This window comes from Hemitrygon akajei, chromosome 7 (genome assembly GCF_048418815.1).
Source record: "Hemitrygon akajei chromosome 7, sHemAka1.3, whole genome shotgun sequence".
Taxonomy (NCBI): Eukaryota; Metazoa; Chordata; class Chondrichthyes; order Myliobatiformes; family Dasyatidae; genus Hemitrygon; species Hemitrygon akajei.
This window is the reverse complement of record NC_133130.1, coordinates 166,641,615-166,668,106: the sequence shown is the minus strand read 5'-3', so window position 1 is coordinate 166,668,106 and position 26,492 is coordinate 166,641,615. Positions and strand designations below refer to the sequence as shown.

The window sequence follows — 26,492 nt, the reverse complement described above, 5'->3', positions numbered from 1 at the left end:
AAAACCCTTCAGTTTGTTTCCATTTCTGGCGGAACTACATTACTTCCGGTGCGGAGGAATTCAGACTACACGCCGTACGGACGGGACGCAATCCGGCGCGCGCCGTTGCCACGGCTGACGCAATTGGATCGCGACGAGCCAGGGTAGGTGCCGCCATTTTGAGCGGTGGTTGTTTGTGGTGAAGGGGAGGAGTTCGGTTGCCCACGGTTGGGGGAAAACTCGGGGCTGGAACCCCAGTGGGTCGCAGTCCGCAAGGGGGAAGGGTTTGGCGGCTCGTAGCTCCCGGAGTGGGTGGAGGGAAGCGAAGTCTCCCTGTTGTATCGCCGGAATGCTGGTTACCGGGGCCCGGCCGGTCCCTTCTCCCGAAAGCTTTCCTTATCGCCATTACTGTCCCTGACCCGGCCCCCGTTCCCCACACTCCGGGTCCCCACCACCACACCTCGGTTCTGTGACCCTGGGAACAAGACACCCTGTCTCTGCTCCCCGTTCCCCGGCATCTGGCAACTTTGCTGTCGGGATCTGTCGTGACATTTATTGTTTTGCAGCAGCAGTGCATTGTAGCATATTATAATAATTTGAAAATAGCTTATAAATTATTGTATGAAGTATATATAACTAATGCAAAAAGAGCAAAAAAATAGCGAGTGTTCATGGGTTCATTGTCCATTCAGAAATCTATTATCGCTGTCTTGTGATGTGAAATCTGTGGCCACAATATAGAGCCAAGACATAAAGTTACTGTAAATCACAAAATGAACAATGCTGGATGCCTAGATGTTAGTGACGCTCATTAAACCCTGAGCAATTAGCACCATCGAGAAAGTGCAGAGGGAGGGTGAAATCCAGATGTGCACACGTTACGCATCAAAAAGGCAAAGACTACCTGGGAACTAATCACGTAAAAGGCTTATGGAGTCACAGAGCACAGAAACAGGCCTTCAGCCAAACTGGTCCCTGATTTGATTTAGAGATACCACACTGTACAGCCACCCACCAATTTAACCCTCACATAATCACAGGACAGTTTTCAAGGACCCATTAACCCACGAGCCTTTGGACTGTGGAGGGAAACCACGATGACCGAGATTTCCATCTAAGTCATTTAAGGTGGAGTTTGATGAGTCAGGGCATCCATGGTTATGGGGAGCAGGCAGGAGAATGGGGTTGAGAAGGACAATGAATCAGCCAATAGGAATCAATGTCTAATTCTGCTCCTATGTCTCATGGTCTTGCTGGAAAGGGGTGGATTGATCTTAGAGTAGGTTAAAAGGTCAGCACATGATGGGCTGAAGGGCCTGTATTGTGCTATAGTGTTCTGTGTCGTAAGAAGTATTTCCCTGGTGTTAGTATTTTCTGTTTAATTTTCCATTTGGTAAGGTATGTTGATGACAACTGGAATGAAGGGTAGTGGGTTGGAGCTTTTTCACTCACAGAGGGCAGACACAGCTTCCGTTGAAGGCTGAATGCAGGCGAGGAGGTGCCATTGTGGTGGAAGGAAGAATTGTGAATGAGACAGAATCTGACCCAACAACTGTAGAATTAGCAAGAGACACAGCCCTTTCAAAATTTGAACAAAGGTATTGGCCAATATGGATATCATCATGAGGGCTATTTGTATTGATTACAGAAAATAGTGAATAATTTTGAGTTTGCAATAGTTATAAAGATGAATAGTCTTTCCAGTTTTAACAGTAAAATAAAAAGAAGCCTATTGTTTGTGACACATGTTTTGCTTTTAGCCCTCCAGGGAGGTTGCTTGAGCTGCCCCATTACTGGACTGGATCAGATGATACATGAGGAGAAGCAGCTCTCTGCACTGAGCTCCCTTCAGAATTCCACAGAGAAATGGCAAGGCATTAATGAAATCTCTGTTGTGTGTCGTGTGTCAAGGAAGCTATGTAACTGGATATCATGTCTAGGTAACACACACCAAATGCTGGAGATACTGGGCAGCAATGGTCCGAGACCCTTTATCAGGAAAGGAAGGGGGAAGATGCCAGAATTATAAGTGTGGGGAGGGGAAAGAGGACAAGCTAGAAGGTGGGTGGGGAGGGGGGATGAAGTAAGAAAGTGGGAGGTGATGGGTGGATGAGATAAAGGGCTGGAGAAGAAGGAATCTTATTGGAGAATGGATTATGGGGAAAAGGGAAGGAGGAGAAGCACCAGGAGGAGGTAAGAGGCCAGATTCATTTCCATAGATGCTGCTGACTTGCTAAATACTTCCAACATTTCATGTGTGTTGCTCTGGATTTCCAGCATCGGCAGAATCTCTTGCAATCATTTATAAGTATTTTCATGAGGATAGCTAACAGTGTGTCTGTTCCATTGCAGAGTGTGTTGGATTGGCTATAGTTTGCGCTAGAATGGTTAGGGAATGCGTGCATATTGAGTGTGATTGATTTAATCTGAACTGTTTGTATGTTTGGTGTCTGTTAATTCCTTTCTGTTGTTTGCTTTCCAGTCTGTTTGAGGGTGAGACAGATTCCGATTCGACAGATTCATTAGGTGATCAGCTGTACGACCTGGTGGACATTCACAATACTGGGCACAGTGAGAAAATAACAGGTTAGATGGTCAAAACAGAGCTTCAACATTACAACATCTTTTCATGTCAGAATATCTAAGGAGATTGATGAATACCGGGGGTTACAAGTTGGGCTTTTGCATGGCACATCATTCCAAATGTCCACCTGACATTCTGAGGAGAACAGACTATTTGGATCTGAAACTGTCTCAGCTTGACGGTAGATGATGCAGGGTAGCGATGAAAGGAGGTTGTTATCAAGTCAAGTCACTTTTTATTGTCATTTTGACCATATCTGCTAGTACAGTACATAGTAAAAATGAGACGTTTTTCAGGACCATGGTGTTACATGACACAGTACAAAAACTAGACTGAACTACGTAAAAAAAAACACAGAGAAAGCTACACTAGACTACAGACCTACACAGGACTGCATAAAGTGCACAAAAACAGTACAGGCATTATAAAAAATAATAAACAGGACAATAGGGCAGGGTGTCAGTCCAGGCTTCGGGTATTGAGGAGTCTGATAGCTTGGGGGAAGAAACTGTTACATAGTCTGGACATGAGTGCGCGAATGCTTTGGAGCCTTTTCCCAGACGGCAGGAGGGAGAAGTGATTGTGTGTGTGTGGGGGGGGGGGGGGTCCTTCATAATGCTGTTTGCTTTGCGGATGCAGCATGTAGTGTAAATGTCCATGATGGCGGGAAGAGAGACCCCGATGATCTTCTCAGCTGACCTCACTATCCGCTATCCGCTGCAGGGTCTTGTGATCAGAGATGGTGCAATTTCCAAACCAGGCAGTGATGCAGCTGCTCAGGATGCTCTCAATACAACCCCTGTAGAATGTGATGAGGATGGGGGGTGGGAGATGGACTTTCCTCAGCCTTCGCAGAAAGTAGAGACGCTGCTGGGCTTTCTTTGCTATGGAGCTGGTGTTGAGGGACCAGGTGAGATTCTCCGTCAGGTGAACACCAAGAAATTTAGTGCTCTTTATGATCTCTACCGAGGAGCCGTCGATGTTCAGCAGGGAGTGGTTGCTCTGTGCCCTCCTGAATGGTTCTTCAAGTTCAAATTTATTGTCATCAGACTGTACAAATGTACAACCAAAGGAAACAACGTTCCTCCGGACCTCAAAACATATATCACACGCAGCATATAAAACAAAATACTACCATAAATAACTTATAAAATATAGTAAATCTGGCCAGTTGTGTACTGCAGGGATTTACTACTGGGGCCGTTACTGTTTGTGAAAAGTGACTGTAGGAGGAATGATTAATATATTTACTGATGACATGGAAGGAGGTGATGTTATGTGTTGTGAGAAAAGTTGTTGAAGGCTACAGTAAATTATAAATCTGTTGCCCTCGGGTTTGGTCTCATTTTCAAGATGATGGTAGTGTAGTCGTTAGCTCAATGCTTTACAATACAGGCCACTTGGGTTAATTTCCCACCACTGCCTGTAAGGAGTTTGTACATTCTTGCTGTGACCACGTGGGTTTCCAGCTCATTCCATATACTCAGTGCCCTCTGTGTGGAAAAAGTTGCTCCTCTGATCCATTTTTAAACCGTTCCACCTATTTGGAGACGTAGCATAGAACAGGCCCTTTCGTCCAATGAGCCTCACTGCCCAGCAACCCACCTATTTCAAGGTTTCAAATGTACATTTAATGTCAGAGAAATGTATGCAATATACACCCTGAAGTGCTTTTTCATCACAACCATCCACAAAAACAGAGGAGTGTCCCAAAGGATGAACAACAGTTAAATGTTAGAACCACAAAGTCACCCCTCCTCCCCCCACCGGCAAAAAAAGGCATCGGCACCCATCACCGAGCTCTCAAGTGTGAGCAAAGCAACAGAACAGACACAGACTTGCAGTACTCCAAAGACTACATTGTTTACCCGGCATTCGACATACCACAGTCTGTCTGTCTCTGTCTCTCCCTCTCCCTCTCCCCTCCTTAATAAGGAAGAAAGAAGTGTCTCCATTTTCACAGCAAGTGGGGAGACATAAACAACTTGCTGGTTTACAATGTTAAAAGTCAGTTACGTTGCTTTTTTCAAACTCCCCAAACAAAGATCACGAGTCTCTGGGAAGACAGCTGTAGATATTTCGACTCCCCTGACGGCACATGGGTCTCCTGCCTTGACACTGACCTTCGATCTGCCCTTCTCCAGAGCCCTGAGGTCCTAGGCTTCTGAATCAGAGCCGGACTCTTTGGCACGCCGAACAACAGCCAGTTATGGAACCCTGAGAGCAGGTCCCATTCCTGCAAAGGACCGAAGTCAGTGTGTAACTCCAGGTCAGGGTCTTCAAAAGAACCCTGAAAGGGATAAAATAGAGATATTAAAGATGGAAATAAAACTTTTTTCAAACTTCACATTTTAGTGCCTTCATCACTCCGCTCCACCTCTTTGTAACCTATTTAACTCTACCTAATCACAGGACAATTTACAATGAATGACCAATTAACCTACTACCTGGTACGTACGAAAACCCACACGGTTCATGGGGAGAATGTGCCAAACTCCTTACAGGTGGCACTGGAAATGGACTGTGAACTCCGACGCCCCAAGATGTAATAGAATTGTGCTACCACCACACTACCGTGACACTCTCACTGTTCCACTCCATGATTCCCCGTTTTGCCAACAATTGCTGCATTCCTTCCTCAGACCGTGAATCAGTGCTACACTTCCTTTTTGCACTTGGTTAGCTGAATTGACTGGTTGAGCTCAGTGCTGCTGTGTACACCTGCCCGTTGTCAGCGATGTGTTTGAGATCAGGTCCCAGCTGTGCTCGCTTACTGATGATGGCCGCTGCTGGGCGGTTATGGTGAGTGCCTATGGCGGAGGTTAGTGGGTGAATGTTGTGCTGAATTTTACAGGAATGCTGCTGGAGCTGGGACGTGCTGAAGTAAAGAAACTGGTCAGTGATCCACAGCTATTGGAACAGAGGATTCACATTGCTGAGAAAGCACTAGAGCAGTAAGTGTTTGTCTATCGCCAGTGGATTCCAATTATTTGGGACACCAGTTAACTGGGGCAACCGCTTACTTGGGAAAAGTCTTAAAGAATGAAAACTAATCAAGAAAATGGCCGGGATTCCCTTCATTTATTTGGGACACTACGCTGCTTAATTGGGGCAGGAGACTGTTGCCGAACAACATTAGTTTCTAACTAATGTCACATGCACTACACAATGCTTGGAGCAAACAGTTTCTAAGTAGCATCAGTTGCGTGTGTGTATGTTCAAAAAGCAGTGATTTTTGTCACTGATCGTTGGCAAGAAATAAGTAGTAAGACAATTCAGGACTGTCTTGGCTCACTGTGGTTTCATGCAAACAGGCCAGGAGATGCCAGAAATGGCCAGGAGTGAAAATGAAATGATTTCACTACTTGCAACAAGTTAGAAACTACGGAGAATTTGAAGATATCAGCAATCATCTTTCAATATTATTGTGAACATGGAAGAGTTAGGGGATGCAATTGTCAAAACATGAAAGCAATCCATTATCTACATTATGTATTTGCACTGATTTTGTTAATTTAGTCAATCGAAAGAACACAGCATTGTACACTATAAGTATTAGAAACAAATACACTGTTTTATCGTACTGCAGTAGTATTGGTGGTGTTGTAATCCATTCTATAGTTCATTTAAAAGCAGAATTTGTTATTCAGTTAAATGGTAGCTTGACTTTTTTTTAATACTTTAACTATTTCCAAGAAACTTTGGCTGTTTAGGGCAGCGTCTTAATTTGGGCCAAAATGTACTGGTCCTGATGTGCCCCAATTAACCCAGACTCCACTGTATTTGATATTCTGTTAGGTCAAACTGTTGCTCATCACCTGGCTTTCTAGAACTAAAACTAAGACATCAGCTGCTCTAGGGTGAGAGAGAAAGTGTGTGAGAAAGTTGCCGCTGAAATCTGTGGTCTGAGATCGGGGAGCCACGGTTGAAATGCTTCAGAGTGAAGAGTTGTCTGTTTTCTGTAGCATTTGGGAATGTGGAGTGTTATGTTATTTGTCATGCTGAGATCTGAATAGGTAATTTACAGATTGACCCATGCCTCATTCACAAAGCTGGCTGCTTCTCACACCCTCAGAGAATTGCCTCATGAGACGAAAGTTTCTGATTTGGACCTTGACGATGCGAAGGAGAAGCTTGGAGAGAAGATTTTCGAACAGGTAGAGAAGATTGATCCTCAGAACTGTGCTTACATTACAGGTGAGGCAAAGCTTGTCTCAATGAATCTTCACGAGGCAAACGGTGCAGTGATTTTCATTTTAATTCTACCTCCATTCCCATTCCAACACGTTGGTCTGTGGTCTCCTCTAATGCCAAGATAAAGCAACCCGTGGGGTGCAGGATCAACACCCCATTCAGAATTACTTAATATCGTCTCCAGTCCACAACTGTGAAGGTGAATTAAATAATAATTATTCTTGATCTGATGCAGCACAAAATAATACAAAAGGTAAAGAATGAATAAAAAAACAATATAAATACATAAGGTAGCTTGTATATCTCCAACCTGATGGCATAAACATCAATTTCTCCACCCCTCCTCTACCTGTTTTTCCATTTCTATTTTGGTTCTCCATTCACCCTTCTTTTCTCCTCACCTGCCGATCACCAACCTCTGGTTCTGCGCCTCCCATGGTCCAACCTTCACATCACTTTCCAGCTTCTCACTTCATCCTCTGCCCCACCCACCCTCCTCCCCCTCACCTACCAGCTTGTACTCCTTCCCCTCTCCCCACATTCTGGCATTTTGTGTGTTACTACTTGTAGTGTGGTACAGCAATGCCCACTCATGGAGAGGCTTCAGGAGCAAACCCTAAGGATAAATCCGGAGCTGCGAGTCCCTAAGACAGTCTTGCATTGTGTTCAACTCCGACTGATTACTCTAATGAATCCGTGGGTACCAAACTATCAGTCTCTGCCGTTCCTTTAGATTCATCAGCTGCATGGAGAGGGGGAGCCTGCTGTATGGGCAATGGCTCGATCTCCACATCATACTGGGCTGGCTTGCGTACCACATAAGGCAGCCAGGATGCAGCATCCATGGTTGATCCCAACCAACAGAGGGCCTCCTCCACTAATTGGATTCTGATTTAACCCGCTGTTGTAGGAATGCTTTTGGAACTGGATCTTTCTGCCATTCAGACTTTGCTGACGGACAGCCTGGCGCTAAAAGGTGCTGTCGAGAGGGCCAAGTCTGCACTCCCACAGCGATGCTCAGACTCCGAACTGAATGATGAGGAGGGAAGTGATCTTGACAGTGAGACTGAGAATCTAGGAGAGGAGTTGTACTGTTACATTAACAGCACAAAATACAGTCAGCACTCCAGCAAGATAACAGGTACAGCTGGTTAAAGTCAGTTAATGTGTGTGTTTATAAGTTATGCTTGTGTAGAGTTGAGTCTGGGAAGTGCTGCTTTGGCTTAGTGAGAGGTTAAAGGACTGTGTGTGTGTGGGCGGGACGGAGGAACGGAGCTCGTTCTGATACTGTTTTGTTGCTTGGTGTGTTGTTCTGTTGAGCATTCTGGGCCTGCTATGTTGGCACAGAAATGTGTGGTGAAACTTGTAGGCTGTCCCCAGCACAACAGTAGTTGTTGATGCAAACGATGCATTTCACTGTTGCTGCTGACGAAGGAGAGGGAAGGGTTATGGGGATGTGTGGACTGCTGATCAAGTGTTTTATGATATGTTTTTAGATTTTGATTAAGAGTGCAGCCTAATTTTTAACATTAATACCTCTGCAGGCATGCTGCTTGAGATGCCACGTGACAGATTGGCACAACTACTGAAATCTCCACAGCAGCTGAATGAAAAAATCCAGGTCGCTGCTGCATCACTACAGACGGCTGAGCCAAGCTCAATCCTGCTTTAGGTTGAGGAAAAGGCATCGGCGACACGCCCACTTATTTCTGTACAGGGTTCCTGAAGAGTCTTTAAACATCTGTCATGTTATATCCGGAGTTCACACTGCAGGGTGTTTATAACTTGGATTTATAGTGCCATTCATTGATAAGTGGTTGTACTTCTGTTAAATTGTGTTACAGGTTATGTTATGTGGAGAATAAGGCTAGTTTGCAGATTGATATATGTGGTAGTATAGCAGTTAGCACAACACTATTACAGCTTAGGGCATTCCAGAGTTTGCAATTCAGTTCTGGCACTGTCTGAACGGAGTTTGTATATTCTCCGTGTTCCAAGATGTACCAGTTAATTGGTCATTGTCAGGCCAGGATTCAGTGGGCCTGTTCTGCACTGTACTTAAAAATATATGAATGTAAAAATACCGGAGGAACAGGTCAGGCAGCATTAGCGGAGAGGAATAATGAGTTGACATTTTAGGCCAAGACCCTTCATTTGAGACTGTTTATTCCCCTCCATAGGTGCTGCCTGATTGGCTGAGTTCCTCAGTATTTGCAGAATTGCTATTTGCTCCTTATTGTGGTGAAAGAATAAGTCAGCCTTGTACTAAAGCCAAGGACCCAAGTTGATGGGGGTTAGGCTTGTTTGCCCTGTGAGCTGGTAACTGAACTGTTTCAGTGTGACAAAGGTACGAAACAGGTCTGGTTGCATCTGCTGACCTTCCTCAATCCTTAAAGCCTGACTAACTGCATATCCAACAGCAATCTTAGCTCACTGTGGTGAGGATATGAGCAGCTGACAGACCTGATTCTGTAGATCAATAAGCTGTACAAACCCTCAGCGTTTGTATACATAATTTGAAACAGTTTATAACTTGAATAATTTCAAGAAGAATTTTATAGGAAGGGAGAGTGGACCATGGGAGAAAGGGTAAGAGGAGGGGCACCAAGGGGAGGTGAGACAGGAGCCAGAATGGAAAGGGAGGAGTGAGGGGTAATTACTGAAAGTTGTAGAAATCTATATTCATGCGGGTTGGAAGCTACCCAGATGGAATACAAGGAAGGTGTGCTGCTCCAACCTGAGAGTGGCTTAATTGTGGCCATAGTTGTCAGACCATTATTATACTTTGCATAATGGGAATACAAAAGTAATAAAAATTGGATAACAGTTGCATTCTTATATAAAATGTATTTTGACAATGACCCATACATTTCAATAGTATGTACAACAGCTCCCTTTTACAACTTCCACACCTTCTTTAAAATAAAGACCAAACATCGACATGAAGAGGATTCCAATTTAAGGCCAAGGCAGTACTTTAGAGAAGCTCAAGTTCCCTGAAGAGACAAAACAGCACATCACAACAGCCACGTCGTTCGCATTGAACACAGATTTGTGCTTATTTACAGAATAGATTCTTTACACAACAATTATTACTAAACAGAAGGAAATGTACAAAGGTTTCTTTTAACATTTTAAATCCTGAAATGGTTCAACATTTCTTAGTCTACATAATTTTAAAAGCACTTATACAACATTTTAAAACCCCATTTCCATAGTTTGCAAACAAAGTTCCTTTAGCATTTCACAATATTTTCAGTTTCTGTACCATATTACTTTATGTTTAGCATTGAGGAAAGTTCTGCAATCCTGTGCAAAAAAGCTAATTTTCAGGCAATTATTTTTTTCCTTTTACAAAACAGCAATTTGACTTGTTAAGTAGCTGATTTTTAATAACTGCAGAATGATGAGGTCAGAGAGTCGTACATTTCCTCAGAAGCAGAGTGAGCCTCTTCACTAGAGCCACTCTGGTTGATAGCTTGGTCGAAGGATTTCATTAGCTCCCATCTAGCGTCACAGCCTCGGGGGGTTGGGTCTGCTTTGAGAGAGGAAACAACCTGTGGTGACAATTTCTTTTAAAAATCTTGACATCACAATGATATGAGGCAGTCATGAATCAAGACAAATTTCAACATGTTTACACAGAGATCTGTATAAAAGTAATCATCACCAATGTAAAATGCACCACAATCCTGATTCACCATCATGCATAAAAGGCATTTTATGCAAAAGTATGCACAACGGGAAAATGAATCTGAGAAGGGGAAAAAAAAGCAAAATCACTATTCCAGGGGTTCCCAACCTGGGGTCCATAAGCATAAAAATGTTGGGAACCCCTGCTTTATATTAAACACGAGATTCTGCAGATGCTGGAAATTAAAAGCAACACACACAAAATGCTGGAGAAACTCAGCAAGTCAGGCAGCATCTATGGAAATGAATAAGCAGTCAGATGTTTTGGGCCAAGACCCTTCATTAGGACTGAAAAGGAAAGGGCAGGTGCCAAAGAAGGTGGGGGGAAAGCAGGAGGACAAGCCAGAAAGTGATAGGTGGAAAGGGCTGGAGAAGGAATCTTATAGAAGAGTGGACCATGGAAGAAAAAAGCAGCAACCTCAGAGAAACCACAATCTTACACAGCAGGCTGAAATTTAGAAATGAAACCATATTCAACTGAGTGACAGAAGGTTTGGGTAGGGAGCTAAGTAGTTATGGACTGTAACAAGTCAATAAACAAAGGATTGTGAAGTCTGGTGTACCAGAGGATCAATGTTTTCCTAAATTCCCAAAGCTTCTCAAAGTCTATTTTCTCACTACGAGGGAAGGCTAGGAAGAAATAAAAATCACAGTAATATATATAAAGATTGTCTATGGAGAATTAATGGGAAATACCACAAAGGGCATCATAGTGGCGGAGTGGTTAGTGTCATAACTGCACTGTATCTGAAGTTCAATTCCCACCGCTATCTGTAAGGAGTTTGTATGAGGTTCCATTCGGATGCTCTAGTTCTCTTCCACATACAGGTTAGAGTTAATAAGTTGCAGGCATGCTATGTTGGTGCCAGTAGCATGGTGACAATTACAGGCTGCTCACAACTCATCCTCTGACTGTGTTGGTCATTGAAGCAAACTATGGACTTCACTGTATGTTTCAATGTGCATGTGGCAATTAAAGTCAATCTGTATTTTTTTTATTTAATAAAACTGCAGAGACTGAATAAGTATCTTTAACCTCATTATACAGGGGACATCAAAAGCATCCAGTAATGGTAGAATCCAGGGGCTATGGGAAGAGGTGCTTAGAAAACACTTGGCAAACAAGGTTTGTCTGTAATCTGTGGTCTGCAAAGATAGTGGATGCTTTGGTTGTGATTTTCCAAAGTTCCCAGCAAATGAGGAGTCTGTTTAGGTGCACACGTGGAATGAAGGTCCAGCTCTGGGCCACAGTTCCAGACACCCATGGGTCTTCTTAACCCTGTAGTGAACTATTTCTGTGCTGAAGTCTAACAGAAGGGTATTCAATTAGGAAGCAAATTCTAGGCCAGTGCAAAGGTGAATTAACTGGTATTCCTAGATATGAAAGGCTAGGAAAACTTGAGAGAGAACAATTCGTGCATCAGGCATCAGCATGCATCAGTTACAGAGGTGACACACACTTCACCAACCTTCGCTTTGCTTTGGAAAGCCTTTAAGATCAAAAACCATGTAATGATTCATCTGGGACATCTCAGATGGACGGCAAGAGTGAAGGGAAAGGAAGGAGGAATACAAATTGAAGTAAGTTAGTTTGAAAATGCAGGAAGAGGATTTGACAGAAGAGTACTTACTAATGTAGGAAAACATGCAGCTGAGGGAGGGTTCACACAAACTTGAGATGAATTGCTTTCAAAACACAGGTTTGTGAGCCACAGAGCACTACAGCACACAAACAGACCCTTTGGCTATCCTGTCCATGCCAAACTTTTATTCCATCTAGTCCCATTAACCCGCACCTGGACTATAGCCCTTCCATCCATGTACCTATCCAAACCTCTTAAATGTTGCAATTGACCCTGCAGCCACCAGTTCTGCTGGCAGCTTGTTCCATACTCCCACCACCCTCTGAGTGAAGAAGTTCTTTCTTATGTTTCCTTTAAATATTTCACCCTTAAGCTACGACCTCTAGTTCTAGACTCACTCAACCTCAGTGGAAAAAGCTTACTTGCAATCACCAGGTTTCTACCCCTCATAATTTGGTATCTCTATCAAATCTCCCCTCATTCTCCTATGCTTGAGGGAATAAAGTTTAACCTTTTCTACCACAACTCAGGTCATCGTTCCTGTGTAGGGAGGTGACAGAAACTTCTGTCACCTGCCCTGTCTCATTCCCTATTAGGAGATCAAGTATTGCACACTCTCTTGTTGGGACATCTATGTAGTGATTAGGGAAACTTCCGCAAACATATGTGACAAACTCAATCCCATCAAGTCCTTTTAAAGTATCAGAATCCCACTCAATATAGGGAAAGTTAAAATCACCTACTATCACAACCTTATATTTCTTGCAACAGTCCGTGATCTCTACAAATTTGTTCTTCTAAATCCCACAGACTGTTGGGTGATCTACAATATAGTCCTATTAACGTGGTCATAGCTTTCTTGTTCCCGAGTTCCACTCAAAGCCTCTGTAGATGAGTTCTAGTCTGTCCTGACTGAGCACTGCCAAGTCATTTTCCCTGACTCGTAATGCCACCCCTCTCCTTTTAAACCTTCCTGCTCCATCATTACTTCTGTGCCTCGTCATGTCCTTTGCTCTGCATGGAGCATTGCAGATCCACCTTCCTGGCCGTTGGGTCTCACTGTAGATCTCATATGCACAGTCCACCAAAGCTGACTTCACAAGCTAGGAGAGGCATGTCCCTAAGGTCTGCTGGCTACCCTCACCTGGTTTAGCCTGTCTGTTGAAGCAGTGTACCAAGGTGCGGCTGCTGTCATATGCAAACAGCTACCTGGAGCCACAGATGAGAGCAGAGTCTCCGGTAGGGACAAAGGTGACCTGATCTGGAACGGACACGACAAACTCCTTCACCAGTGGTGCTACCCCCCCCCCCCCACCCCCCCGGGCATCCCATACACCCCGGTTCACATTTTATATCATTGCTAATTCTGGTGTGAATTGACGGGATGTAGCACAGGTTTTTGATCATCCCGAACTATGGCACTTCATTATCTTGTGGAGCTAAAGTAGAAAGCGAAAATCTATCTGATAGCATCTTCATTCATTTTGTTACTAGCTTACAGATTCTCCCATGTGAGAAATAAATCAATTCAAATTTAACATTTAAAATCTGAGTTATAAACTCAATGATAGAACTTCCATACTGGCAGGTAACTTAACTATATCAGAGTGATGTAATAAATAATTTAATGAATTACAGTGCAGATACACAGACTGCTGGAGTTAGAACAGGAGGGAGAACCTCAGACCAGAAGGGGAAGAAATGAGACGCTGTAGTATCTGAGACCGATTGTAGTTCAGGGTATGGGTTCCATAAGACCATATTACATAGAAGCAGAACTAGGCCATTCAGCCCACCGAGTCTGCTCTGAGTCATGGCTGATTTATTATCCATCTTAATCCCACTGTAATTAATTTTCCTACAACCTTTGATACCCTAAGAACCTATCAACCTCTACTTTAATACATCCAGTGACTTGTCCTCCTAGCTGTAAGTGACAATGAATTGTACAGAATCACAACCATCATCTCTGTTCTAAATGGACGTCCCTCTGTTCTGAGGCTGTGGAGATCGGAGGCCAATCTTTTACACACACACACACTCACTCACAAACACACAGTAGTTGGTATCTGGAGTGAGCTGTCAAAAGCAGAAACAGGAACCTAAGCAGACACTTGAATGCACAAGACAGAACCATATGGATTAGCGTAGTTGGACACAACGGTCAGCCCAGAGGCAATGGACCGAAGGGCCTGTTTCTCTGCTGTGCTCCATGTGAGGGATGGTTTCCAACTAACCTGGGAGAGGACAGAAACTGAGACTGAGCAATGAAAAGTATACAAAGCACGGGGGTGATGAAGTGCAGTACAAAAACGCATCATCTAATCCTAAACCAACAGAGTACAAGGAAATGGAAAACCGTTTACTGTTCTTTTAATTACTCCACTGATGATTGGAGAGCTGCAAGAGGGATTAAAAGCAGCAGTAGTACCGAATACTGCAGAGAAGTGCTCAGGTAAGGAATGGAAGGAAGAGCAAACCGTGTTACTGCCAGTTCTGAAACAAGAGATTCTGCAGATACTGGAAATATTGAGCAACACACACAAAATGCTGGAGAGACTCAGCTGGTCAGGCAGCATCTATGGAGGGAAATAAATGACATTTTGGACTGAGACCCTTCATCAAGTCCCAATGAAGGGTCTCAGCCTGAAACATTGACTGCTTATTCATTTCTATAGATGCTACCTAACATGTTGGGATCCTCCAGCATTTTGTGCGTGGTGCTGACACAGGAGAACTTCCTCAGGTATACTAATGGGAGCCCTCAGAACTGCTGCTTAGTGGGAAAGTAGAGCAAAGCATGAGACAGCCCAGCCAACCTGTTCAAATTTTACTATAGCTCACTACAAAGGGAACTGCATTCTGGAGAACTTTCCAGAACAGTACTTCTCTGGACCAATAAAGGAAGTGTGACTGGAATGAGGAGACAACTTAGGAAAGGGGTAACCACCTGAAGGATTACATTTACAGGGCTTGTGAAGAGCAAATGTGGCTGTGCGACTAGGAGGATAAGTTTTGCATACGGTCAGAAATATTCAATCGGCCAAATGGCCTTATCCACATTGTAAGCCGAATAGATAGGGTAGTAACTACTAGTCCAGAGTCACAAATTCAAACCCTGTCACGGCAGTTGAGGAATTTAAATTCAAACAATTCAGTAAACCTATAATCTAAAAACCAAGGCACCCAAACTACTGGGTCATCATGATCTTCATCTGAGCTTCTATCAAGTGTGAACAATATAACCAATGACTGGAATGAGATGAGGGACGAGACATCTGTTCCAGTGCTCTCTGCATAGAACATAAAACAGGTCATTTGGACCATGACGCTGTGCTGACCTTTTAACGTAATAGGTTCATGAAAAGAGCTTTGGGCACATTGGCCTTCATAAATCAATGTACAGTACTGAGTACAGGAGTTGGGATGTTATATTGAAATTGTATAATATGTTGGTGAGGGCTAATTTGGAGTATTGTGTGTAGTTTTGGACACCTGCCTATAGGAGAAAATGTAAATAAGAGTGAAAGAGTGCAAGGAAAATTTACAAGTACGTTATTGGGACTTGAGGACGGACTTATAGGAAAAGGTTGAATAGGTTAGGACTTTATTCCCTAGAGCGCAGGAGACTGAGGGGAGATTTGATGGAGGTATACAAAATTGAGGGGTATAGACAGGGTAAACGCAAGCAGGCTTTTTCTACCAAGGTTGGACGAGACTGGATCTAGAGATCAGGGGTTAAGAGTTAAAAGGTGAAATGTTTAAGAGGAAATTGAGGGGGAATTTCTTCATTCAGAGGATGGTGAGAGTGTGGAATGAGCTGCCAGGGCAAGTGGTGGAAGCAGGTTCAATTTCAACATTTAAGAAAAACAGGTACATGAATAGGAGGGATATGGAGGGCTATAGTCTGGGTGCACGTCAGTGGTACTAGATGGGATGAAGTGTTTATATGCTGTATGTAGTGTTTTATGACTTTTATTCCAATCTATCCCTTCCCACCCATATGGCCCTTATTTTTCTTTTAACCATGTGCCTAAAAAATATCTGTACAGCCTCTATCAACACCCTGACATTGTGTTCTACACACCCACCATGCTCTGTGTAAAAAAAACACAAAAAACTTACCTCAAACATCTACCCCTTATACTTTCCTCCAATCACCTTACACTCTTTGGGGCCTTCTTGTAATAGTCATTTCTGCTTTGGGAAAAAGGTGCTGATATCCCCTCTATCTATGTCTCATATTATCTTAAAGGGCAAATGTATTCTTACAAGAGAATGTAGAGTCACATTGTATATACAAACATCCAGTGTCCCAGTTACACCTTGCTTCTCCCAAACAGAAATAATGAAACTCAAGCAAATAATTTCCCAATTAAATTACTTCCTATTGTAGTCGTCCTATCACACGTTTCTGTGATCTAATACTGAATGTCCGCTCAGTACATCCAACGATTGACTAGGTACACATCAAACATCCTTACAACAGCTTACATCGTGGCCTCAATAAATGTTCAAAAGATAACACAACAAAGTACTCGTCAGCTCTACAGCTGTGTCAAACCTGTGAGATTCCTCACCAATGCAAAGAAGGGTAAAAATGTTATCAGAATTTCAAACAATTGGGTTTATTTTATCAATGGTTACCATCAAGTTCTGTTCTACAGTTGATGAAAATTTAAGTTTATCAGTTTCTGAACATGCCACTCACCTCCAAATTTCCTCTCGCTTTCTTCAGTACATCATGTGTCAGTGACACTAGGAGGGAAAGAACATTTTCATTAAAATTAAACCCCACTTGGAGTACTGTGCTTAGTTCACTACAGGAAGGATGTGAATGCTATAGAGAGAGTGCAGAGGAGATATACAAGGATGTTGCCTGGATTGGAGAGCGTGCCTTATGAGAATAGTTTCAGTGAACTTGGCCTTTTCTCCTTGGAGTGACAGAGGATGAGAGATGACCTGATAGAGGTGTAGATGATGTGAGGCATTAATTGTGTGGATACCAGAAGCTTTTTTCCAGGGCTGAAAAGACTAATACAAGGCGGCATAGTTTAAGGTGCTTGCAAGTAGGTACGCCGGGGGTGGGTGGGGGGGGGGGGGGCATATCAGAGATAAGTTTTTCACACAAAGAGTGGTGGGTGTGTGGAATGCACTACCAGTGACAGTGGTAGAAGCAGGTACAATAGGGTTGTTTAACAGACTCTTAGATAAGTACATGGAACTTAGAAAAAATACAGGGCTATGCTGTAGGGAAATTCTAGGCAGGTTCTAGAGTAGGCTGCATGGTCAGCACAAGCTGAAGCAAAGGATGGCTCAGGACAGATACTGATGCCTCATTAGTGAATGGTTAACCCGAGGGGGAGGGACAGCTCAGGACTGATACTGACGCTGATCAATGATAATTTTCTCCATGCCCTCCTTCAGCTGGTTGGTCGTTCGGAGACGTTTCACTGTGCCATGGAGAAGCTTCTCCTGTTCTGTCAGCTTCTTTCGCAGCCGAGAGACCTCGTCCTTCACAACCTTCTCCTGAAAGTGAGAAAATAATTAAATGCACCTTCTGCCTGTGTGTATTTCTGCAACTTCCATTGTTAGTAAGGAGTAAAACATAGAATACAGACATTATCTGTGAACATCCATAATTCGGATCTCTCTGAATGGACTGAAGGTGGCCTGTCTGATATCAGCAAGGATGTTTATTGTTTATCCACTCCATACATTTGATTGAATTTTGTGTTGATGTGCAGAAAGAAGAAGAATAACCCTTAACCCAGCAGTGGAGTTATCGGGGCACCGTCATGACAGTGCTTCCGTACCAAGCTATTCTTGTTTTTATGAGGTCGAGTTGCTAGCTTGACACTCAACGCAACTTGGACTCGAACTTGGGAACCTTCGCTCCGGAGTCCAGTGCTGATATTATTGCACCACCAGGCGGGACAATGATGTGCAGAAACCCACCCCATATTTGGCTTTCAGTTTCTTTACAGTTCTTCCCTTCCCCTTAGCCTACAATTTCTAAAATGTTCCAGGTACAAAACTAGTATAACAACTCCCTCAACGCAATAATGTAGCTAGACTCAATTTATCTCCAATTAATTACTTTCTGGATGGGGGCAAGATAAATTGGAAACAATCAAAAACACTTAGCAAGTTAGCATGTTCTGATGAAGGGTGGGACGAAGGGTGTGTTTTGTGCTGTACTGTTCTATGACTCTACTCCAGAATCAATCTATCCCTTCCCTCCCACATAACACTATCTCTACTATTTTTCCCAACATATTGATGTAGTCATAAAGAAGGCAAAACAGCAGCTATACTTTATTAGGAATTTGAAGCGATTTGGCATGTTAACAAATATGCTCAATAACTTCTATAGTTGTACCGTGGAGAGCATTCTGACAGGCTGCATCACTGTCTGGTATGGGCGGGGGAGGGGGCTACTGCACAGGACCGAAAGAAGCTGCAGAAGGTTGTAAATCTAGTCAGCTCCATCTTGGGCACTAGCCTACAAAGTACCCCAGACATCTTCAGGGAGCGGTGTCTCAGAAAGGCAGCGTCCATTATTAAGGACCTCCAGCACCCAGGGCATGCCCTTTTCTCACTGTTACCATCAGGTAGGAGGTACAGAAGCCTGAAGGCACACACTCAGTGATTCAGGAACAGCTTCTTCCCCTCTGCCATCTGATTCCTAAATGGACTTTGAAGTTTTGGACACTACCTCACTTTGTTAAAATATACAATATTTCTGTTTTTGCACATTTTTAAATAATCTATTCAATATACATAATCGATTTACTTGCTTATTTACTATGTTTTATTTTATTTACTATTATTTTTTCTCTCTGCTAGATTATGTATTGCATTGAACGGCTGCTGCGAAGTTAACAAATTTTACATCACATGCTGCTGATAATAAACCTTATTCTGATTCATCCCTGTGCCTATCTAAACAGCCTCTACCACCACCCCTGGCAGTGTGTTCCACACACCCACCACTCCATGAAAATAATCTACCCTGGGGGAAGCAGAATTGATGCTGGTAATGTCTAAAGACCAGATAGAAAACTCACTAGAAAGGTTGGGTTCACGCTTGGCTACAATCTGGATTCTCTTGAGTTAGTGGAGGAGAGGGGGTCACTAAACAAACCGTTAGCCATGATGGACAATCTGGCACATCCTTCCCATGACCTACTGAATAAGCAGTGGTGCACCCTTTTGAACACTCATTCAGCTCTGCTGTCACAAGGGTTGTTACAGAAAATCTTTCCTACCAAATGAAATAAGCATATACAACATTTCATCTGTGTGACAGAACACACATCATAGAACAATAGTCTGTTTTATTATTCTGTACTTTATTAAGTCTGCACACTGCTAAATGTGTTTTTAAATGTTGCTGTAATGAAAGAATTTCCCACTCAGGATCAATAAAGCATTTATTATTATTATTTAAACTTTCCTCCAATCACTTGAAAGTTAAGCTTTCTTGAATCAGCCATTTCCGCCCTGGGAAAAAGGTGCTGGCTACCCACTTGACCTATGCCACTTACCTTATACCCCCAAAAGATTAATATATTCTCTCAGGAGAATGCAGAGTCACACTGAGTAATACAAGCAATCAGTGTCCCAGTAAACTTTGCTTCTCCCAAACAGAAATAAACAAACTCAAGCAATTAATTTCCTAACTAAATTATTTCGTATTGAAACCTTCTCTGAACTATCACCCTTTTTCTGTGATCAGGTAAAATCTCTTGTATGTTGGCTCAGTACATCTGATGATCGACTGGATACACATTAAACATCCCGACAGTAGCTTATTTATCTCAGCCTTGCTATTTGTTCAGACTTAATACTGCATTCAAGGATAACACCACAAAGTGATCTGCATTTTGACTGTTTATTCCTCTCCATAAATGCTGCCTGACCTGCTTAATTCCTCCAGTATTCAGTGTGTGTTACTCTGGATTTCCAGCAGCTGCAGAATCTCTTGCAGATTTGATCATCTCCTCATCACTCTCACATCCGCAGAGTGAATTCAACACCAAACTCATCATCTCCTCATCAATCTCACATCCCAGTGAGTGAATTAAACTCCAAACCGATCATTCTAGAAGCGGTTTAATGTGTTTACAGTGCTGTGATTGGTGTCATGGATGTAGAGGACTGAGTGGGTGTCAGCAAGAATGGTTGATCATATTAACTACCTGAAGAAACTTTGAAGATGGTATGAAGTTCTTGTTTTCAAAGCCTTTGGGTACTTTCTACAAGGGAGCCTTGGGGAAAGGAAGTTTGCAGGGTGGATGATGATAGTGTCCGCAATGTTTGTCCTGGTACTGGACATATACAAATCCTGTAGCGATGGTAGACTGTTTGAATGTGAGGCAGAAAGGGCCAAATTAACGTACTGGATTAGGTTCACAGATAAAAAACTAACCAAGGGGTTATACACAGAGGCTGCGGATGCTGGATACTGAAAATGTTTCTGTGCTGCACAATTCATTGAAACAGATCAGCTCTATCACTTTGTGCATTAGCTGATGGAATTTATTTTCCCCTATATGATCGAACAAAGCTCACAGTCTACATTGTTCAGTACTAAATCATTTCTCTACCACAGTTAGTGTTAACACTTTACAGAGCCAGCAGCATGCATTCAGTTCCCTCCGGTGTCTGTATATTTGCCCCTTGTCCACATAGTTTTCCTCTGGATTAGTGGTCACCAACCTTTTTAAGCCCAAGTTCCCCTACCTCAGCCTTAATGAAAGGCAAGATCGACCCCAGATCGATTAGTTACACACATGCGCACTGGGGCAGAAAAGACGGGAAGTAAAACCCTGCAACCCAGAAGTAGAAATAATGTATAAACACCAGGGGTCACCACCTTTTTTTTGCACCGTGGACCAGTTTAATATTGACAATATTCTTGAGGACCGGCCGATGGGGGGGGCGGGGGGCGGGGGGGTGGTGGTGGTGTTAAACACGACCAGATTACAGCGATACTCGAAGCAGGTTCCTTATGTCCAGTCTATTCCGCAATTTAGTTTTCGTGGCTCTCAGCACTTGCTTCTGTCCCACTTGCTCACGCTTTTTCCGCTCACAAAACTCATCGGGTATGTCTTTAAGTGCAGAGTGCTTAGACTCAGGGTACCGAAGCAGTTTTGAGTGCTTCATTGCCTCATTAGACAGCCTCCGGACCCGAACTCCAGCCTCCCGCCCGTCACCAGATGCCTCGGCCAGTGCGGCTGGTTGCAGGTGGGGGTGAGAGGACAAGGTCGGGTCCGGAGGTCCCTGTGCCGGGGCCACAGCGGTCGCAGTCCGGAGAGAGCGACCGACCAAGCAAGGAGTGTGACGCAGCGTGTGCCTGCCCTCCTTGTAGGATCTATCTGCCAACAAAAGTTTGGCTCGAGGGATGACTTTAAGTAGATCGCAGCGAGGTAGCTGCTCTGCTACTTATGAAACCCTGAGCCCGAATTAGGTCGTCTGCAAATATTTTAGCACCAAGTTCCCCACGAAATTCAGTGTGCTAAACAGGTTTAGAGGCAGCGCCCATCTGTCCGCGCTCCAGGCCAGTAGCATCGGCACATCCCGCTGGCCGCGCGAGGCCACCAGTGATCTCTGGCGTGAGGGTATTACTACGTTTAGGTGACTGATGATCTCGTGTGCATTCAAGTTCAACAGTTGGCGTGACAGGGAATGAGGAAAGGTGCAGCTGACTCATATTGTTTCCTCGTGGCCCGGTGGTTGGAGACCACTGAAGTACACTGTGTAGTGTGGGGGAGCTACACGCATGCGCACTGGGCAGAAAGAATGGAACTAATACCCCGCAACCCAGAAACAATCTCTCAACAGTATTTGTGTATTTCTTTTTCTTTTTTTTTTGGGATTTACTGGGAAAGTCTCAAAGATCGACCAGTCGATCGCGATCGGCGGGTTGGCGACCACTACTCTGGATGCTGCAGTTTCCTCGCACATTCCAAAAATATGAGGTTGGAGGTAGTATGTTGTGGGCATGAGAAGTAGAATCTTTAAATCTTTGCTAAACAATGAGGAGTTTAATATAAAATCCAGGTATAATTATGAGATTAGATTTAAAACAAATGTCCTACACGCCAAAGGATTTTCTAAAGACATTGTTGTGGATTTCTACCTGCTGATGCTGACTAGCAGAGTGGGCAGCCGGGGTGGGCAGTGACACCCTCCAGAAGAGCTTTAGTAAGCGTCCTGCTTCCTCGAGCACTTGCTGCATGCTGCTTACATTTGATGACAAGTCCTTCAGCAAAGGTTCAACAGCACCCTGGAAGATGCAGAGGAGTTGGGGGAGGAAAGAGAAGGGAAACAAGACAAGAGGTTAGAAACAACTTCATTAAAATCAATTCCAAGCACAAATCGTGAAGAAAAAAGGTGGCTACTTAGGCAAATGTGAAAAGATACATTGGAAACATACTTTAAAGCCCAAGAGGTTGTGAGTGCCAGACAGTGTGGAAACCCCCACACTGGTACAGGAAAGTGAAACATGAGGAAATCCTGAGGGACGTTGTAGAGACTGACGGTAGATCTGGTAAATGGCACCATTTCACTTTACTCCGAGCAGTCAGATACAATGAGATATATTGGCAATAACTATTCACAACGAAATCTGCACTATAGGCAGTTGTGAGACATCGGGCAAGGAAAAGTCACATAAAAAAATCTACGATCTGTATTTTTACTGCATTCTATGCTACTACTAAGGTAAGGGTAAAAAACAATGGACATAGGTTGAAAGTGAGAGGAAAGGGTTTTAAAGGGGCTTTGAGGATAATTGTTTCATTTTTATTTAAATGCAGGGAATCAGGAACAATTTGTATTTAAATGGGTACTATTTAAATTATACAGATTGTAATCAGAGCTTTCAACCCAACTGGTCCATATTAACCAAGCTGCCTATCTGAGCTCATCTGATTTGCCTGTGATTGACTCACATCCCTCTAAACGTGTCCAAATGTCAGCGTAACTGACATTCCATCCGAGACCTGTAGTGTGAACGGCAACCCTGCACATTCTGTCTCCTCCGTCTCTTTGCACAAAAGAACAAAAGCCTGAAAGCACGTACCACCAGGCTCAAGGACAGCTTCCAGCCCGCTGCTATCAGACTTGTATGATAAGATGGATCCTTGGTCTCATGATCTACCTTGTTATGACCTTATACTTTGTTTCCCTGCACTACACTCTTTGTGGCTTCTTCATGCTATTCTGCATTACTGTTGTTCTACCCGTTTTAGCTCATGATCTGATCTGTATGAACAGTATGTAAAACAAGCTTTTCCCTGTATCTCAGTACATAACATTTAACCAATACCTTAGGCAGAGAGTCGGTATAAATGGGTGTTTCTCCTGTTGTCAGTCTGTGGTCAGTAGGGTGCCACAGGGGTCAGTGCTGGGCCTGCAGCTGTTTACCATTTACATTGATGATTTGGAAGAGGGGAATGAGTGTAGCGTAGCAAAATTTGCTGATGACACTAAACTGAGTGGAAAAGCAAATTGTACAGAGGATGTGGAGAGTCTGCAGAGCGATATAGATAGGTTAAGTGAGTGGGCCAAGGTCTGGCAGATGGAATACAACGTTAGTAAATGCGAGATCATGCACTTTGGAAGGAATAATAGAAGAGCAGATTATTATGTAAATGGTGAAAGATTGCAGCATGCTGTTGTGCAGAAGGACTTGGGAGTGCTTGTTCATGAATTGCAAAAAGTTGGCTTGTAGGTACAACAGGTTATTAAGAAGGCAAACGGAATATTGGCCTTCATTGCTAGAGGTATTGAATTCAAGAGCAGGGAGGTCATGCGGCAACTATGCAGGGTACTTGTGAGGCCACACCTGGAGTACTGTGTGTAGTTCTGGTCTCCATACTTAAGGATATACTGGCTTTGGAGGCAGTGCAGAGGAAGTTCACCAGGTTGATTTCAGGGTTGAAGGGGTTAACCTATGAGGAGAGATTGAGTCATCTGGGACTATACTCTCTGGAGTTCAGAGAACAAGAGGGGATCTTATAGAAACATACAAAATTTTGAAAGGGATAGATAAGATAGAAGTAGGAAAGTTGTTTCCATTGGTAGGTGAGACTAGAACTAGGGGACATTGCTTCAGGATTCAGGGGAGAAGATTTAGGACGGGATGAGGAGAAACTGTATTTCCCAGAGAGTGGTGAATCTGTGGAATTCTCTGCCCAGACAAGCAGTTGAGGTTTCTTCACTAAATATATTTAAGAAACAGTTAGATAGGTTTTTACATAGTAAGGGAATTAAGGGTTACGGGGAAAAGGCAGGTAGATGGAGCTGAATTTACGGACAGATCAGCCATGATCTTATTGAATGGCGGGGCAGGCTCAGCTCAATGGACTGGATGGCCTACTTCTGCTCCTATTTCTTACACTCTTCTAACCTCTTCCACTTCCTCTGGCTGCTCGCTCCATATACACATTGTATGGGGAAAGCCTTACCTCTCAGGTCCCCTTTGAATCTTTACCCTCGTCTTAAAGCTATACCGCCTGGTTTTAGACAAGGCGAGGCATGGAAGGCTACAGTCCTGATGCAAGCAAATAGGGTTAGTGTGCTAGGCAGAAAGGTTGGCATGGAAGCAATCAGCAAAATGGCCTGATTCTGTGCTGTACATATGGCCAAGAGCAAAATGATTGAAAAACAAACCTCAAACAAGAGAAAATCTACAAATGCTGGAAATCCAAGTAACACATACAAAATGCTGGAGGAACTCAGCAGGCCAGGCAGCATCTGTGGAAAAGAGTACAGTTGATATTTTGGGCCTTGGCCCTTCATCAAGACTTCCATCATTCCATAGTTGCTACCTGGCCTGCTGGATTCCTCCCAACATTTTGAGTGTGCTGCTTGAAAAACAAACATTGGGTGTTATCAATAGAAAGGCAATTTAGGACAGATTTTCCCCTGGTTAGGAGAGTCCAAAACCAGTGGGCATAGGTTTAGGGTGAGAGGGGAGAGATTCAAAACGGACCTGAGGGTCAATTTCTTTCGGCAGAGAGTGGTGAGTATATGGAAGTGGTTGAGGCAGGTACAATGGTATTGTTTAGAAGCACTTGGATTGGTACATGGAGAGGTGGATCTAGGAGGGAAATGAGCCAAACACAGGAAATTGGGACTAGCTGAGCGGGCACCATAGTCAGCATGGGCTTGTTGGGCTGAAGGGCCTGTATCTGTAATGTATTCCTGTGGCTGTAATGGAAAAGCACATGAAACAGACTTCTGTTAACTGTTAAATTTTAATTTCTGTCCCACAGGTGGTGCTGACACTTGAATGCTCTTCCTTCTGAGGTTGGTTGAGACTGCAACTAGAGGTCATGGGTTAAGGGTGAAAGGTGAAATGTTTAAGGGAAGACAAGGGGGAACTTCTTCACTCAGAAGCTGGTGAGACTGTGGAACAAGCTGCCGGTGCAAGTTATGGATGCAGGATTGATTTCAACATTTAAGAGAAATTTGGATAGGAGGATTATGGAGGGCTAAGGTCTGGGTGCAGGTCAATGGAATTTGGCAGAATAATAGTTTGGCATGGACTAATGGACCAAAAGGCCTGTTTCTGTGCTGTGGTGCTCTGTGACTCTATGTTGGAAAGTTAAAGTGGTTAGGAGTTGCCATTCTGTGCTGAGTGAACACAGAGACAGACAGACTAGTCCAGCAGCTTCATCCGCACTAATCCTGAACAGCACTGTATGTCAGAGCTGAATAACCAGTAAACCTGCTTTACCATTGCTGCAGTACTCTGGCACGTTGCCGTTCCAAGGCGAGTGTCCATTCCATGCAGCAAGGAGCGGCCCTCAGAGAGATGCTTGCGGATTGCAGTGTAATCCTCCAGTAGACCAAGTACACACAGTCCATCTCTGTCCGCCCATATCCGACGAGCTGGTTTGTGTGATAAGCTTCCCACCAAGCTCTCGGTGTAGTGGGAGCAGCTGTCAGAATCATCTTTCGGCAGGTCTTTGATACCTAATGTGAAAGTTCAGAGAATACACACTTAATGATGGTAAGGGTGCCACTACAGCATAAAAGCTAGCTCAATGCTATTACAGCCAGGGCAGGGGTGGTCCACAGTCCAGAGTTCAATTCCGGCACTGTTTTGTGAGGAATCTCTACATCCTTCCCATGGAATGTGTGGATTTTCCCCAGATGCTCTGGTTTCCTCCAAGCATCCAAAGACCATTAAACGTAGGAGCAGAATTAGGCCATTCAGCCCATCAAGTCTGCTCTGCCATTTCAACAAGGCTGATCCATTTCCCTCTAAACCTCAATCTCCTGCCTTCTCCCAGTAACCTTTTATGCCCTGACTAATCAAGAACCTATCAGCCTCTGCCATAAATACACCCAGTGACCTGGGCAGCACAGCCACCTGTGGCAATGAATTCGACAGATGCCTAAGGCACAGATTGCACAGATCACCACCCTCTTGTTAAAGA

At 43.7% G+C, this 26,492-nt stretch overlaps 2 protein-coding genes across 20 annotated transcripts in view; one reads left to right on the top strand and one right to left on the bottom strand.

Moving 5' to 3' along the window:
• Positions 1 to 30: 30 nt before the first annotated feature.
• Positions 31 to 11,475, top strand: LOC140731141 (uncharacterized). Of its 7 annotated transcripts, none has more exons than XM_073052513.1 (7): positions 31 to 143; positions 1,740 to 1,848; positions 2,462 to 2,565; positions 5,418 to 5,517; positions 6,639 to 6,760; positions 7,668 to 7,898; positions 8,302 to 11,475. In XM_073052513.1, exons 2-7 carry the CDS (start codon positions 1,787 to 1,789, stop codon positions 8,427 to 8,429), a joined length of 747 nt encoding a protein of 248 aa, XP_072908614.1. In that variant the 5' UTR covers positions 31 to 143; positions 1,740 to 1,786; the 3' UTR covers positions 8,430 to 11,475. The 7 variants fall into 7 exon arrangements, with proteins under 7 accessions (XP_072908614.1, XP_072908619.1, XP_072908615.1 ...); XM_073052514.1 differs by lacking the exon at positions 31 to 143 and adding an exon at positions 150 to 1,107; XM_073052512.1 differs by lacking the exon at positions 31 to 143 and adding an exon at positions 150 to 1,577.
• cdk5rap2 (CDK5 regulatory subunit associated protein 2) overlaps positions 9,585 to 26,492 on the bottom strand; it is a 162,226-nt gene continuing 145,318 nt past the window's right edge. For 5 of the 13 annotated variants that reach the window (XM_073052506.1, XM_073052500.1, XM_073052503.1 and 2 more), the window contains 6 exons: positions 25,787 to 26,025; positions 22,181 to 22,327; positions 17,424 to 17,562; positions 16,745 to 16,791; positions 11,920 to 11,980; positions 9,585 to 10,295 (listed from right to left, as the gene is read on the bottom strand). In XM_073052506.1, the coding sequence (XP_072908607.1) occupies positions 10,147 to 10,295; positions 11,920 to 11,980; positions 16,745 to 16,791; positions 17,424 to 17,562; positions 22,181 to 22,327; positions 25,787 to 26,025 (782 nt within the window). In that variant the 3' untranslated portion in view covers positions 9,585 to 10,146. The remainder of the gene's footprint in view (positions 10,296 to 11,919; positions 11,981 to 16,744; positions 16,792 to 17,423; positions 17,563 to 22,180; positions 22,328 to 25,786; positions 26,026 to 26,492) is intronic. The other 8 variants (XM_073052510.1, XM_073052502.1, XM_073052504.1 and 5 more) reach the window with 7 other exon arrangements.

What these genes read in the sequence shown, in the direction of transcription:
- LOC140731141 (XM_073052511.1), top strand. Translation starts at nt 1,667, where the DNA reads ATGAATAGTCTTTCCAGTTTTAACAGTAAAATAAAAAGAAGCCTATTG. An exon ending in GCACAGTGAGAAAATAACAG is followed by an intron (nt 2,566 to 5,417) that starts GTTAGATGGTCA and finishes TGAATTTTACAG; the next exon opens with GAATGCTGCTGGAGCTGGGA. An exon ending in GAACTGTGCTTACATTACAG is followed by an intron (nt 6,761 to 7,667) that starts GTGAGGCAAAGC and finishes CCGCTGTTGTAG; the next exon opens with GAATGCTTTTGGAACTGGAT.